This window comes from Ranitomeya variabilis, chromosome 4, assembly GCF_051348905.1.
Source record: "Ranitomeya variabilis isolate aRanVar5 chromosome 4, aRanVar5.hap1, whole genome shotgun sequence".
NCBI lineage: Eukaryota > Metazoa > Chordata > Amphibia > Anura > Dendrobatidae > Ranitomeya > Ranitomeya variabilis.
Window position 1 is genome coordinate 685,123,200 of NC_135235.1, and position 14,469 is coordinate 685,137,668.

At 44.6% G+C, this 14,469-nt stretch overlaps 1 protein-coding gene across 1 annotated transcript in view; it reads left to right on the plus strand.

Moving 5' to 3' along the window:
- The window catches only part of LOC143768212 (uncharacterized), a 63,613-nt gene that overhangs the window by 16,370 nt on the left and 32,774 nt on the right, over window positions 1-14,469 (plus strand). The window contains exon 7 of the mRNA XM_077256906.1: window positions 5,848-7,601. Within this exon, the coding sequence (XP_077113021.1) occupies window positions 5,848-7,601 (1,754 nt within the window). The remainder of the gene's footprint in view (window positions 1-5,847; window positions 7,602-14,469) is intronic.

The window sequence follows — 14,469 nt, forward strand, 5'->3', positions numbered from 1 at the left end:
CCAATCTCAGTGGCTGGACAGAGCCTGCGGAGCCCAGAGCTTCTGGTTCTGACGTCTCCTTCATCACCAGTGCTGCCTGCAGAATAAATAAGGCCACTCTTGGTACCAAAAGCAGATGTCATGGGAGCAGATTCCAGAGGAGATGGGACACAGCATTTGGAGAAACCATAACACAACTATATGGCAGAAAACAAGCGCAGTAGAAATTCCCATCAAGTGACTCCATTTTGGAAATTATAACTTTTTTGAATTAATCTATAGGAGTAGTGACTATTTCTCTTTCCCCCATGACGGCACCACGGAGAGAGGGGTCCGCCCTCAGGGACAGGAAACCTACAGGTGAAAAAGGGCGGTACCTCTCCCCCACATCAGTTGGTTTCCTGTCCTTGACGGGGAACCTACAGCACATACCTTGAGGATTCTTTGTGGGATACCGGGGGCCGATACAGTACGATTTCTGGCAGCGGGGCGCCCTGCCACGGCTGGGTCGAGTAGTATTCCCTTTCTCTGAAGCACCACTGCCGGGGTCGGCGTACCTTGAGGGTGAGTGGGGGAGGCAGTGAAGGAGGATCAAGTCTGCCTCTCCTGGAGAAAAGAAAAAAAAAAGGTGTATATATGTGTATACATATATACAAGGAGGTAAGGTGGCGGCGGTCACCGAAAAGAGTCTCCATGCCGGCGTGTGGCGTAACACGGAGGTGGCGTCGGCCACCGTCTCACGCAGACTCAGGCACAGCAAGGTGCTGGCGTTTTGCGGGCACCACGGTCAGGACTGTATGGCTGGTGCGCTGAATGCGGGTACGCTGCCCGCTGATGGTGTCTTGTGCCATCGCACCCAGTGAGAAGCCCGGCATGAATGCAGGCTGAAGCCTCCAGGTAGAACGCCGAAACCCATGTGCGTGCACACACACTTCCCCTAAATGAACAAGCAGGTCGGGGGTACAGTGCGCATGCGCGGTTCGTCACTTCTGCCGGCGGCGCAATGCATTAAGGGAGCGCTTCCAGGCGGGAAAGGAGGGATTATTCAAACCTCCTCGGACGGATTACAGTGCGGTAGTCACCATGAGTAACCAGGAGCAGCGGGTTGCACAGAAGATCATACAGCAATCTCCTGAGCAAACACAGACGCAGCGTCAGAAGCACCAGCGCCAGCATTCACAGTGCCAGCGCAAAGGAGACACCTCTTCCCAACAGCGCAGCAGCAGTGGGCCGTCGGGGTCGCAGCGCAGCCGAACCTCCACTAAAACAGCCTGTGACGTATTCAGTGATGGAAGTAGTCCCTAGGCCCGAGACGGTATCTCTCGTTCCACAGGAGGGTGAGTGATCTACGTGAAAGTCAGTTTTTTAATACGGAGTTATTCTTTTCTAGGGAAAGAAATGCGTAGGCAAATCAAAGCACAGGGTATGTGCTATATGCTCGGAAGAGCTACCTTCTTCATGGAAGAAAAAACTATGCAGCGTTTGCATAGAGAAAACAATCCAGGAAGAATCCCCGGCTTTCGCCTTAAACCTTAAGACCCTAACAAGAAGCCAGGTTGAGAATGCCCTTAAGGGCGTTAAAACCTTAAAGAAAAAACGTAGATCTAGCCATAGATCTCCAGAATCCAGTATGGATGAGTCAGAGAGCGAAATGTCCGACTCAATTAATTAATAGATTAGCGGCCAGGTCAGCCTCCTTCTCAAACGCCGCAAGGCGTGCCCTGTGGCTAAAATGCTGGCCTGGAGACTTACAAGCTAAGACTAAACTATGCTCAATTCCATGTGAAGTCGAGTTCTTATTCGGTTCAACCTTAGACGACATCTTGGACAAAGCTGGGGATAAGAAAAAATCCTTTCCTGGGTTCCCCAATCAATCATAGTCGCCCTTTTCGGAACAGAAAGTCCATGCGGAGGAGGCCCCCAAAAGGGAACAAAGATGGATGGGAGGATAAAAGAAATAGGAACAAAGGCTTTATGACAACAAAAAGCCACATTGAAGGTGTTCCCCGGGTCGGAGGGAGATTGACCTACTTTCTTCCAGCCTGGGAAAAAGTTTCAAACAGTTCTTGGATATTAAGCATAATAAGAGAAGGTCTCAAACTAAAATTCCGTATCCCTCCAAACAATTCTTTCATGATAATGCCTCAAAAGCCATCACACGAACAGTCGGCCCTTTAAGAAGAAATCTTGAATTTAATTCAGAAAGGGGTGTTACAAGAAGTCCCCTACTAGGAGAAAGGTGAAGGCTTCTACTCTCCCCTCTTCCTTCGCAGAATACCGGATGGAACGTACAGGGCGATCATAAATCTGAAAAGATTAAACAAGTTCCTTGAGATTCAACATTTCAAGATGGAAACAATACAATTTTGTGTAAAGATGCTCTTTCCCTCATGTTTCATGACTGTTCTAGACTTAAGAGATGCATACTACCATGTTCCCATTCACAAAGATTACCAAAAATACCTCAAATTGGCAGTGACTATCCAGGGGGAAGTAAAACACTACCAATTCAGGGCTCTCCCCTTCGGGTTAGCCATTGCACCAAAGGTATTTACAAAGATAATGTCAGAGGTAATGGCCCACATAAGGGAACAAAACGTCCTAATAGTCCCCTATCTGGACGATCTCTTGGTGGCAGGTGTCTCCACCACTGCAAACAGTTGGATATGGTCGCGAGTTCCCTAACGAGTCTAGGATGGCTACTAAATATACCCAAATCCAGAATTGTACCGAGTCAGATACAGGAGTACTTGGGGATAATCCTAGACTCAATCAGTCAGAAATGCTATCTTCAACAGGGGAAGATCCAAAAAATGACACAGACAGTGCTACAGATGACAGTATCCCCGGTCACTACCCTGAGAAAAGCAATGTCCCTGCTGGGATCCATGACAGCCTGCATCCCAGCAGTACAGTGGGCACAAAGCCGTACCCGGGACCTGCAATGGGAAATATTAGATTCAGGCGTCTCTCTACACGGGAATTTAGACGAACAATTAAACATCTCGTCAAACACAGTACACTCCTTAGCATGGTGGACAGACCCAGTAAATTTAACCAAGGGGGTTCCTTGGGCACTAACGACAGAAAAAACCTTAACCACGGACGCAAGCCCCTGGGGGTGGGGGGCACACCTAGACAATCAGGTGGCACAAGGGCCTTGGGCTCAAAAACAAAAACTAGCCTCCTCAAACATGAAGGAGCTGTTAGCAGTAAAACTAGCTCTAATTCACTTTCTAGATCTTCTTCACTCCCATCACGTAAGGGTTTTGTCGGACAACCAGGTAGTGGTAGCATACCTAAACCACCAGGGGACACCAGGTCTCGAGCATTGATGGAGGTAACCCAATCCATATTTCACATAGCAGAGCACAATCTAAGGTCTCTGACAGCTCTCCACATAAAAGGCTCAGAGAACCAAACTGCGGATTTCCTAAGCCGGACACACCTAAAACAAGGGGAGTGGGAGTTAAACCAGTCAGTGTTCAACCAGATCGTAAAACTTTGGGGTCGTCCAGAAATAGACCTGTTTGCGAACAGTCAAAATCAGAAAATAGAAACCTTCTGCTCAATCGATCCCCGGGGGGGGGGGGGGGGCAATAGCTCTAGACGCCTTCACAATACCCTGGAATATATCATCTCGCTTATGCGTTTCCTCCGATATCCCTCGTCCCCTTAGTACTGAGGAAGATATGGGAGGACAAGGCAATGGTGATCGTGATAGCTCCATTCTGGCCTCAGAGAATATGGTTCTCATGGCTAAGAAAGATGTCTATATCAAACCCTTGGGTTCTACCGGACACTCCGGATCTCTTATCCCAGGGGCCAGTATTCCACCCCAACGTAAAAAATCTACACATGACAGCTTGGCTTTTGAGAGGGAGCTACTAAGCAATAGGGGTTTCTGACCAAACTTAGTATCCACTCTACTACAGAGTAGAAAACTAGTGACCACAAAAGCATATGGGAAGGTGTGGAAAAAATGTATTTCAGTTTCAGGTGCAGACCCAGCCGGGGAAATCCCAATAGGAAAAATCCTTGAATTCCTACAGAAAGGGATAGAAAAGGGATTAGCCACCAGCACCTTGAAAGTCCAGGTAGCAGTCTTGGGAGCTTTGTACAACCATGATTTAGCCAGAAATCACTGGATTATGAGATTCATTAGAGCCTCAAGTAGGTCCAGGCCTATCCCTCTCCATACTACACCTCCCTGGAACCTAAATCTTGTTCTAAATGCTCTAACCAAGCCTCCCTTTGAGCCCCCGTCTGATGCTCCTTTAAAAATCTTATCACTTAAAACTACTCTTCTTGTAGCCCTAACCTCTGCCCGCGGCGTTAGTGATATACAAGCTCTGTCAGCATACCCACCCTTCACTCAGATTCTCGAAGATAGAGTAATTCTTAGGACTGACCCAGCTTACCTCCCTAAAGTCTCGTCACAGTTTCATAGGACTCAAGAGATCTCCTTGCCCTCCTTTTGTCCGAGCCCCAAGAATAAAGGGGAAAAAGTATTGCATATTCTAGACGTAAAAAGGTGCCTTGTCCAATATCTAGCAGCCACAAGAGAGTGCAGGAAGGATAGGGCTCTGTTTGTCTGCTTCCAGGGTCCACGGAAGAGACAAAAAGCATCAAAAGCCACGTTGGCGAGATGGATAAGGGATGCCATCACCCTATCCTACTCATCCTGTGGGATGACCATCCCGGAGAACATAAGAGCCCATTCAACTAGGGCAGTGGCATCATCCTGGGTGGAGAGAGCCGGCGCTTCATTACAACAGATATGTAGAGCTGCCACCTGGTCTTCCCCCTCTACATTTTTCAAACACTACCACTTAGACTTGACCTCCTCAGATCTCACCTTTGGGCAAAGGGTTCTAGAGGCAGTGGTCCCCCCTAAAATTTAAATCTATGCGATTCTCTCCATGGTGCCGTCATGGGGGAAAGAGAAAATCGTATTTACTTACCGATAACAGTATTTCTCTGATCCCATGACGGCACCCATATATTCCCTCCCTTTTCACACACAGGTGTGCACACTATAATGAGTTAGTCGTTAGTATTTAGTCACAGTGCCTCTGTTAAGTTTAAATTGGTTAAATTTTAATTTGTATAAACGTTTGAGTTGCAGCTGAAGTTCTGTATAATGCTCTGTAAACCAACTGATGTGGGAGAGAGGTACCGCAGTTTTTCACCTGTAGGTTTCCTGTCCCTGAGGGCGGACCCCTCTCTCCGTGGTGCCGTCATGGGATCAGAGAAATACCGTTATTGGTAAGTAACTACGATTTTTGACTCCAAAGACATTTTCTGGAAATTAGCACGCAGTGGATGTTGAAGAATGAAAATTGCACATTTGCCATTTTATTGCCCAACACACAGTTCCTAGATTGTGCTCCAGGAGACACTCACGCCATAAATTAAGTGGGTTCATCTCACGATAGTAAAGCCAAATACATGGATGCTAGATATGGTTTGAAAACACTGCAAGGCTCAGAAGCGAAAGGGAGATTTGACTTTGGGAGAGCAGATGTTGCTGGATTGGTTTATGGAAGCCATATTACTTTTCAAGAGCCTTTCAGCCTCTAATAATGTGGAAACCTATTTTTCCATTGACAGATCAGAGTGGGGAATTATTTTTTGTGGGATGAGTAGAAGTTTTTATTGGTATTATTTTTGCCTACATAACAATGTATGGTTTTTTTATTGCATGTTTAGGTTTCTATTACACTGTGAACTCTCATTGTCTATGGGAATAATTCAATATTTTTACATAACTTGCTATTTTTACTAATTGTTTAACTATAAATGTTAAAAATCATAAAATTCAAAGACTTTTTATTCAAAAATCATAATTTATTTTATTCTTTGCAGATGACTGTACCAGGACATCAAAGCGACAGCTTACATCCTCAATTTTTAAATCAGATGATCTTGAAATTCCACAGGATATTACTGAAGTGAATTCCATTACTCCAGATTTATCATCTCTTCACAGCAAAGATTTGTCATCTGATTCTTTGAAACAGGTCCCGTCTTTTAATTCCTTACCAACTACTAAGGAAAATCAAAGTCGCAAAATAAGCATTAAAAAGCAAAATGCTCCTAAAGTGAGGAAGCCATTTTCACGTTCAGAACATGGAAATAGTTTTCCCCTTGAAAAGTTTTTTGTTAAACATAAAAAAAAAAATCACACAGTGGAGAATAGATTTTCTTGTTCCAAGTGTGAGAAATGTTTTAACCAGAAATCACATCTTGTTATACACAAAAGAACTCACACAGGGGAGAAGCCTTTTTCCTGTTCAGAATGCGGGAAATGTTATAAACACAAAGGGAATCTTGTTATACACCAGAAAATTCACACAGGGGATAAGCCTTTTTCCTGTTCAGAATGTGAGAAATGTTTTTACCATAAATCAAATTTGGTTAGGCACCAGAGAAGTCACACAGGGGAGAAGCCTTTTTCCTGTTCAGAATGTAGGAAATGTTTTAACCAGAAATCAGATTTGGTTAGGCACCAGAGAAGTCACACAGGGGAGAAGCCTTTTTCCTGTTCAGAATGTGGGAAATGTTTTTATCAGCAATGGTATCTTGCTATACACCAAAGAACTCACACAGGAAAGAAACCTTTTTCTTGTTCAGAATGTGGGAAATGTTTTAACCGGAAATCACCTCTTGTTATGCACCAAAGAACTCACACAGGGGAGAAGCCTTTTTCCTGTTCAGAATGTGGGAAATATTTTACACACAGATCAAACTTGGTTAAGCACCAGAGAAATCACACAGGGGAGAAGCCTTTTTCCTGTTCAGAATGCGGGAAATTTTTTAAACACAAAGGGAATCTTGTTATACACCAGAGAATTCACACAGGGGAGAAGCCTTTTTCTTGTTCAGAATGTGAGAAATGTTTTTACCATAAATCAGATTTGGTTAGGCACCAGAGACGTCACACAGGAAAGAAACCTTTTTCTTGTTCAGAATGTGGGAAATGTTTTAACCGGAAATCACATCTTGTTATACACCAAAGAACTCACACAGGGAATAAGCCTTTTTCCTGTTCAGAATGTGGGAAATGTTTTAACCAGAAATCAGATTTGGTTAACCACCACAGAACCCACACAGGGGAAAAGCCTTTTTCCTGTTCAGAATGTGGGAAATATTTTACACACAGATCAAACTTGGTTAAGCACCAGAGAAATCACACAGGGGAGAAGCCTTTTTCCTGTTCAGAATGCGGGAATTGTTTTAAACACAAAGGGAATCTTGTTATACACCAGAGAATTCACACAGGGGAGAAGCCTTTTTCTTGTTCAGAATGTGAGAAATGTTTTTACCATAAATCAGATTTGGGTAAGCACCAGAGAACCCACACAGGGGAGAAGCCTTTTTCCTGTTCAGAATGTGGGAAATGTTTTAACCAGAAATCAGATTTGGTTAGGCACCAGAGAAGTCACACAGGGGAGAAGCCTTTTTCTTGTTCAGAATGTGGGAAATGTTTTAACCAGAAATCACATCTTGATAGCCACAAAAAAACCCACACAAGGGAAAAGCCTTTTTCATGTTTAGAATGTGGGAAATGTTTTAACGAGAAATCGCATCTTAAAAGTCACCAGAGAATGCACACTGTATAGAAGCCCTTTCCTGTTCAGAATGTGAAAAATGTTTTGCTAAAAAATCATCTCCTCGTAGTCACCAGAGCAGTCACACAGGGGAGAACCCTTTTTCATGTTCAGAATGTTGGAAATGTTTTAACTGAAAATTGTATTTTCTTAAAGGGGTTTTCCATTACTTGGACAACCACTTGTCATTCCTCTTGTTGGCTCTCATTAAAATAAAAACACTCATACTAAGCTCCCATGCTGATGCCTCTCCAACAGTGTCGGGACGCACGTTCCCGGGGCTCACATGAGGTTCTTGCATTACATGACCCCTGAGCTCCGTCACTTCCAGCTTCAATATCCCCGCCTTCTGATGTATTGAACATCATGTGGAAGCCAGGGCTGCTGTGGCTTCTCTCAGACTTCCTCTTATTGTTTGATTTGTCCAAAGGAGGGGACAGTGATACCAGCACAGGGCTCGCATGATTTTACAACCTCACATGAGCTCCGGCTATGCAAGTGCTGACACCGCTGTAATGGTGCATGCTTGGGAGGTGAGTATAAATGTTTTTATTTTAACTAGACCAAACCTGAGAAATAAGAAAGGTTTGAGCAAGTTGTGGACGACCCCTTTAAATATCAAAAATCCCACACAGAGAGAAGTCATTATCATACCTAGATTGTGAAAAAAATGAATTACTGGAAAATTGTATTTTGTTGACCATCAAAAATAACTTGGACAGGAAAAAACTATATATGTTATTGACAATTTGTACCAACAGATATAACACACAGTTCTATAACTAAATGAAAAAGGGAAATTATGTTAGAACTTACCATATTTTTTGGTCTATAAGACACACTTTTAGCGAAAAAGAATCTTCCTAATAAGTGAATGCGTCTTATAGACTGGAAGCAGATCCTGTGACAGCGGAGAGCACTGAAACAGTGTCCTTTCTTATCACTGAGAGAACTGCTAAATCCTCCAGCCCCACACTTATCTAACTGATTGGTGCAGAGCAGGAGAGGAAGGTACCCAGACCTCCACAGATGCTGCATGTCATGAGTGAGCAGCTGAAGAACTTTCCACTCGACTAGCTCAAGGAATATTCAGGTCATGTAATCAATCACATGATATGGAAGGGACCACAAAATGGGGTAATCTTTATATAGTGGGGATAAGTATTCTATGCACGCCGAATTTTGCAAGATTTTCCCTCCTACAAGAATGGAGAGGCTTGTAATTTATTGTAGGTACACTTCAACTGTGAGACATAGAATCTAAACCTAAAAAAAACAGTAAATCACATTGTAATTAGAGATGGGAGAACACATGCTCGGGTCTGGCGGTTTCAGCTGAACAGTTACAAAAAGTAAGGGTTCGGGTATCAGAACAGAACATCCAGTGTTTGCCACGCAGCAGCTGTAATCGGAGGTATAAACTTCACCTCAAGTCACTGGTGTCAGCTGATGGGACTACTGCTCCCATCAGCTGATACCTGCTGCCACTAATAACAGTGAGAGCAGGAGCGTCTAATGGGAGTATTCATCAGCCGACTCCTAATAAACAATTGAAATAAAAAAAGGCGTGGGTTCATCCGTATTTTTGATAACCAGCCAGGAACATCTAGGGGCTGCAATCCTCAGCTGTCAGCTTCAACAAGGCTGGCTATCAAGAATAGAAGGGTCCCTATACCGTTTGTTTTAATTATTTAATTAAATATTTTAAAAAAACAGTGTAAGGTCCCCCATTTTTGACAACCAGCCTTGCTAAAGCAGACAACAGGGGGCTGGTATTCTCAGGCTGGTAAGGGGACATGTATATTGGCCCCCTAGCCTAAAAATATTAGATGCACCAGTTCTGGTGCTTTGCCTGGCTCTTCCCACTTGCCCTGTAGCGGTGGCACGTGGGTTTCATATTTTTGATGTTGATGTCACCTTTGTATTTTCCTGTGACATTAAGCCCACGGATTAGTAAAGGAGAGGCATCTATAAAGATATTTCTCCATTGCTAATTCTATAGTTGTATGGTAGATAAACACCCAGCCAGAATAAAGTCTGTTATGATCGGGTGGCCTTGGAGCCGCATGAGACCTTCTCTGGAGAAGGTGGTACCTGTACTGACCGCAACCCTAAACTGACACCGCAACTAGAAGTAGCCGTGGGGTGTACCTAACACATCCTAGACACCTTGACACAGCCGGAGGACTAAATAAACCTATAGATGGAAATGGGAATTCTATCTTGCCTCAGAGCAGAAACCCCAAAGGATAGGCAGCCCCCCCACAAATATTGACGGTGAATATAAGAGTAAAGACACACACAGGCTGAAAACAGGATTTAGCAAAAGAGGCACTTCTAGCTAAATAGTAAAGGATAGGACAGAGTACTAAGCGGTCAGTATTAAAACCCTAAAAATATCCACAGCAGAAAATACAAAAATTCCACATCTAACCAAAGACATAGAATGTATATCTGCATCTCCAGAGAATCCAGCATGACTGAAAAAATCCAAACAAGTCTAGACAAGAAAAAACAATGAATTGTTCTGAACTGTAAAGCACACTGCATGTGTGCTGCAGGAAAATAAACCAGACACTTATCTTGGCTGAATTGGCAGCAGAGCAGAAGGAACCAGACAGAGATGTAAACCCTCCAAGAACAATGGACAACTGGCAAAGGGTAATGGATCCTGCACACCTAAATACCTAGTAGAGCTGCAATAAGCAGAAACACCTGCCCTGGATTACAACCCAGAGACAACTGCGCTACCACAAACAACCACCGGAGGGAACCCAAGAGCAGAATTCACAACAGTACCCCCCCTTGAAGAGGGGTCACCGAACCCTCACCAGAGCCCCTCAGGACGAGCCAGATGAAAGGCACGGACCAAATCGGCAGCATGGACATCAGAGGCAAAAACCCAAGAATTATCCTCCTGGCCATAACCCTTCCACTTGACAAGGTACTGAAGCCTCCGCCTCGAAAAGCGAGAATCCAAAATCTTCTCAACCACATACTCCAACTCCCCATCAACCAACACAGGGGCCGGAGGATCAACAGAGGGAACAACGGGCACCACATATTTCCACAATAAAGATCTATGGAAGACATTATGGATAGCAAAAGAGGCCGGAAGGGCCAATCGAAAAGACACCGGATTAATAATCTCAGAAATCCTATAAGGACCAATAAACCGAGGCTTAAACTTAGGGGAACAAACCTTCATAGGAACATGACGGGAAGACAACCAGACCAGATCCCCAACCCGAAGCCGGGAACCAACACACCGACGACGGTTAGCAAAACGCTGAGCCTCCTCCTGAGACAACACCAAATTGTCCACCACATGAGCCCAAATCTGCTGCAACCTGTCAACCACAGAATCCACACCAGGACAGTCAGAAGGCTCAACCTGCCCTGAAGAAAAACGAGGATGAAAACCAAAATTACAAAAGAAGGGTGAAACCAAGGTAGCCGAACTAGCCCGATTATTAAGGGCAAACTCGGCCAAAGGCAAGAAAGCCACCCAGTCATCCTGATCAGCAGACACAAAGCATCTCTAATAAGTTTCCAAAGTCTGATTAGTTCGCTCGGTCTGGCCATTTGTCTGAGGATGAAATGCGGAGGAAAAAGACAAATCAATGCCCAGCCTAGCACAAAAGGCCCGCCAAAACCTAGAAACAAACTGGGAACCTCTGTCGGACACAATATTCTCCGGAATACCATGCAAACGAAACCACATGCTGAAAAAACAACGGAACCAAATCAGAAGAGAAAGGCAATTTAGGCAAAGGCACCAAATGGACCATCGTAGAGAACCAGTCACAAACCACCCAGATAACCAACATCCTCTGGGAAACCGGAAGATCTGAAATAAAATCCATAGAATTATGCGTCCAGGGCCTCTCAGGGACCGGCAAAGGCAAAAGCAACCCACTAGCACGGGAACAACAAGGCTTAGCCCGCGCACAAGTCCCACAGGACTGCACAAAAGAACGCACATCCCGCGACAAAGAAGGCCACCAAAAGGACCTACCAACCAAATCTCTGGTATCAAAAATACCAGGATGGCCAGCCAACACAGAACAATGAACCTCAGAAATCACTCTACTAGTCCATCTATCAGGAACAAACAGTTTCCCCACTGGAGAGCGGTCAGGTTTGTCAGCCTGAAATTCCTGAAGAACCCGTCGTAAATCAGGGGAAATGGCAGAAAGGACCACCCCTTCTTTCAGAATGCCGACCGGTTCAAGGACCTCAGGAGAATGAGGCAAAAAACTCCTAGAGAGGGCATCAGCCTTAATATTCTTAGAACCCGGAAGATACGAGACCACGAAATCAAAACGGGAAAAAAAAAAGGGACCATCGAGCCTGTCTAGGATTCAGCCACTTGGTAGACTCGAGGTAAATCAGATTTTTATGATCGGTCAAGACCACAATACGGTGCTTAGCTCCCTCAAGCCAATGTCGCCATTCTTCAAACGCCCACTTCATAGCCAACAACTCCCGATTGCCGATATCATAGTTGCGTTCCACAGGCGAAAACTTACGTGAAAAGAAGGCACACGGTTTCATCAAGGAACCATCAGAATTCCTCTGAGACAAAATGGCCCCTGCCCCAATCTCAGAAGCGTCAACCTCAACCTGAAACGGAAGAGAAACATCCGGTTGACGCAACACCGGCGCAGAAGTAAATCGGCGTTTAAGCTCCTGAAAGGCAGAGACAGCCGCAGAGGACCAATTCGTCACATCAGCGCCTTTCTTCGTCAAATCGGTCAAAGGTTTAACCACACTGGAGAAGTTAGCAATGAAACGGCGATAAAAATTAGCAAAGCCCAAAAATTTCTGAAGGCTCTTCACGGATGTGGGCTGAATCCAATCATGAATGGCCTGAACCTTAACCGGATCCATCTCAATAGATGAGGGAGAAAAAATGAAGCCCAAAAATGAAACCTTCTGCACTCCAAAGAGACACTTAGACCCCTTCACAAACAAAGCATTGTCATGAAGGATCTGAAATACCATCCTGACCTGTTCCACATGAGACTCCCAATCATCGGAAAATATCAAAATGTCATCCAAATATACAATCATGAATTTATCAAGATAAGTCCGGAAAATATCGTGTATGAAGGACTGAAAAACAGATGGAGCATTAGAGAGCCAGAATGGCATCACAAGGTATTCAAAATGGCCTTCGGGCGTATTAAACGCAGTTTTCCATTCATCACCCTGCTTAATACGAACAAGATTATATGCTCCTCGAAGGTCAATCTTAGTAAACCAACTAGCCCCCTTAATCCTAGCAAACAAATCGGAAAGCAGAGGCAAAGGGTATTGAAACTTGACCGTGATCTTATTCAAGAGGCGATAATCAATACAGGGTCTCAAGGAGCCATCCGTCTTAGCAACAAAAAAAACCCCGCTCCCAATGGTGAAGAAGATGGCCGAATATGCCCTTTCTCCAAAGACTCCTTAACATAACTCCGCATGGCGGTATGTTCAGGCACAGACAGGTTGAAAAGTCGGCCCTTAGGAAACTTACAGCCTGGAATCAAGTCAATAGCACAATCACAGTCCCTATGCGGTGAAAGGGCACTGGACTTTGGCTCATCGAATACATCCTGAAAATCAGACAAAAACTCTGGAATTTCAGAAGATGAAGAAGAGGAGATTGACATCAAAGGAACGTCATTATGAACCCCCTGGCAACCCCAACTAGTCACAGACATAGACTTCCAATCCAACACAGGATTATGTACCTGCAACCATGGAAAACCCAGCACGACAGCATCATGCAAATTATGCAACACCAGAAAACGACAATCTTCCTGATGGGCTGGCGTCATGCACATGGTCACCTGTGTCCAAAACTGGGGCTTATTTTTAGCCAAAGGTGTAGCATCAATGCCCCTTAAGGGAATAGGGTTCTGCAAAGACTGCAAGGGGAAACCGCAACGCCTGGCAAACTCAAAGTCCATTAAGTTCAAGGCGGCGCCTGAATCCACAAACACCATGACAGAAAATGTACAGTACTGATGGTAACTGAACTAGTGATCCTCTTGGTACACTTAGGGCAGACTGAAATAACATGAGAAGCATCGCCACAATAAAAACACAACCCATTCTGACGTCTGAATCCTTGCTGTTCCGTTCTAGACAGAATCCTATCACACTGCAGTGGCTCAGGCATCTGCTCTGAGGACAACGCCACAGCGCGCACCGTTCTGCGCTCCCGCAAGCGCCGATCAATCTGAATGGCCAGAGACATAGAATCACTCAGACCGGAAGGCGTGGGAAACCCCACCATAACATCTTGAACGGATTCAGAAAGACCCTTTCTGAAAATTGCCGCCAAAGCATCATCATTCCATTTAGTCAACACGGACCATTTTCTAAATTTCTGACAATACAATTCTGCCGCTTCTTGACCCTGAGACAGGGCCAACAAGGTCTTCTCCGCTTGATCCACAGAATTAGGTTCATCATATAATAATCCTAATGCCTGAAAAAAGGCGTCTACATTAAGCATGGCCGGATTCCCAGATTCCAGGGAAAATGCCCAATCCTGAGGATCGCCACGCAGCAGGGAGATGACAATTTTAACCTGCTGAATGGAATCACCAGAGGATCGAGGTTTCAGAGCAAAAAACAATTTACAGTTGTTTTTAAAACTCAAAAATTTGGACCTGTCCCCAAAAAACAAATCAGGAGTAGGAATCCTAGGCTCTAAAACCGGAGTCTGAATAATATAATCTGAAATACCCTGTATTCTAGCAGCAAGCTGGTCTACACGAGAAGCTAATCCCTGAACATCCATACTAGCAGAAGACTCCACAGCCACCCAGAGGAAAAGAGGGAAGGAGAGACAAAGCAGACTACAGAAAAAAAATGG